Consider the following 2,500-nt stretch of genomic DNA (forward strand, 5'->3'; position numbering starts at 1 on the left):
CTCTCTCTCTCTCTCTCTCGTTCTCTCTCCCTCTCTCCTCTTGGCAACCTCTTCTCTTTGCTATTCTCTTTTCTCAAACATTTCCTTTTATCTGTCCTCCATGCCTCAGTTCTCACCATGATCTGCTCCAGGGCCCTCCCCTCCCCTCCCCTCCACCACACACACAGACACACACGCACACGCGCACACACACACACACACGCACACACACACACACACACACACACACACACACACACACACACACACACACACACACACACACACACACACACGTGCACACACACGCACACACACACGCTTTCTCTCTGTCTATCTTTCATTTTTTGCAGTTCTCCCTTCTCCTTCTGTTGCATATCTTACTGACGCACAACAAACAGTCTCTCCTTTTACAGGAAAAGAAGACTGTGTCTGCAGCAGTGTTTATCTCACTGCAACCCTGCAGTTTAGATCACACACACACACACACGCACGCACGCACGCACGCACGCACGCACGCACGCACGCACGCACGCACACACACACACACACACACACACACACACACACACACACACACACACACACACACACACACACACACACACACAGTACACACATACAGTACATACACATCAACAGCTCACACGCAAGCGCATATACACTTGCACACACACACACATACGTTTTTAAATCCCACGGATTGCTAAGCATATTGCAGTTTATGTCAGACATATCTCTGTGTCCTCAGAGACTGTGAACAAACGAGATGAGTCTGCTCTATGAAACTATCTGGCTCGCTTCTTCTTCTCTCCTTTTTAATTTCCTACTTACTCTCAGTCTCACTGTGTTGCTTCTCTGCCTCGCTTATCCCCTGCTAAATAAGGACAATCCACAGGTATCCACAGCAGTGTCACTGGATGTTTGTTTTTATTTGTCAATTTTTTGATACGTAGCCGACGTAGCAGTGGCACCAACACACGTAATTCTTCCTAATGTGACAAACGAAGTCTCCTAATCTTCGACAAAGCTGTGTTTAGTCCTCCGCCATTCATCTGCGGCGAATCAAAGGTTTTATGCAAATTGCGCAGGTTTTAGAGGGTGTTGATAGGGTGGTGGTGTTGGTGTTGATGTTTGGTGGGCATGGGGTGTGGTGTAATTTCTCCTCATCCCAATATGAGCAGATAAGAGGGTTATAAGCTGTTTACTTTGAACTTGCTGCGTAAACAAATGTCACATCAGGCATTTAGAGCAAAACATTTGCGTCAAGGCGTCACCAAAAATTACTTTTTAGCAGCTGTGATTGCGTCTGCAACGCGGGCGATAAATGCCACCAAGTGTGTGTGTGTGACAGAAACTCAGCGTCTGTGACTGAAAAGAAAACTCACCTGCGCCGCATGGCGAGAGTAAACCCGTCTAAAAATGGAGAAACTTCCATTAAAATAAAAACTAAAAGAAATAATAAAAAACAACGTTCAACTCATGGGCAGCGGCGGCAACACACAGCTTCCCACAGAGATGACTGAAGGCTAAGTGTCAAATCTGCAAACAGGCTAAATTATGCATGCTAATACGCAGCGCACGCTCCGCTACAGCATATCAATCACTTCAAAGCCAAAGCACATAATCGATCACGTTGTAACTCACGTTCCCCTAACTATTTCCTCCCTCCCCCCGCAAGCTTGTAAGGAATTACATTACCGTGCAATTTCACTGGCTTAGTGGTGAAAGCATTTAAACATTTACAACAATACATCACGATATAGCGCGGCTGTCAGGGGGCCCTTTCTAGCCCCAGGGGCGCAATGGAAAAGCACGAAACGTCTGGGGTTGAGTGTTACGGAGGCGCTCCGAAATGACAAAGCCTCGGTCTGCAGTATTTATGAGACCTGGAAACAGGGTGGGGTGGGGGTGGGGGGTGGGGGGCACAGACAGAGAGACACACACTTCCACGCGCTACAACTAACACACAAACACACACACATACCATACATATACACACGGGGCCACTGACAGCTTTTACTGGGCTCAAGACAAAGTCTTCTGAAAGCCCCCCCCACCCCACCCCTCCCCAATACATACAATGTAAGGAGGACCTAATTTTGCCTCCCCCACTTCCCTGCACGGGACAACTTAACCCTTTGCCCCCCGCTTTGTTGGCTTCCTTACACACACACACACACACACACACACACACACACACACACACACACACACACACACACACACACACACACACACACACACACACACACACACACACACACACACACACACACACATTCTTGCTAACACGCGCACACGCACACACACACATACACACTCAAACTGTCCCAGAGTGCACTTCTTTGTACTCTTCCTGGCTGTAACGAACACTGTATGTGACAAACGGCATGTGGCTCCTGCTCGGCGGCTGGCTGTGGTGGCTTTTTTTAATGGATCATCCGTGTCCGAACAGATGGTGGCCTCTCGGTAAAGCGCCGAGACGCTGCACCGGTGGGACACATGCCAGTATACAGTA

The 2,500-nt window shown here is 48.4% G+C and overlaps 1 protein-coding gene across 1 annotated transcript in view; it reads left to right on the plus strand.

The window, feature by feature from the left end:
- Positions 1–739, plus strand: part of LOC134459519 (keratin-associated protein 10-4-like) — a gene marked incomplete at its 5' end in the record, with an annotated part of 12,792 nt that extends 12,053 nt beyond the window's left edge. Inside the window, one exon of the mRNA XM_063211882.1 lies at positions 731–739. Within this exon, the coding sequence (XP_063067952.1) occupies positions 731–739 (9 nt within the window). The remainder of the gene's footprint in view (positions 1–730) is intronic.
- Between the last annotated feature and the right edge of the window lie 1,761 nt (positions 740–2,500).

Source organism: Engraulis encrasicolus, chromosome 12 (genome assembly GCF_034702125.1).
Source record: "Engraulis encrasicolus isolate BLACKSEA-1 chromosome 12, IST_EnEncr_1.0, whole genome shotgun sequence".
Classification (NCBI taxonomy): domain Eukaryota; kingdom Metazoa; phylum Chordata; class Actinopteri; order Clupeiformes; family Engraulidae; genus Engraulis; species Engraulis encrasicolus.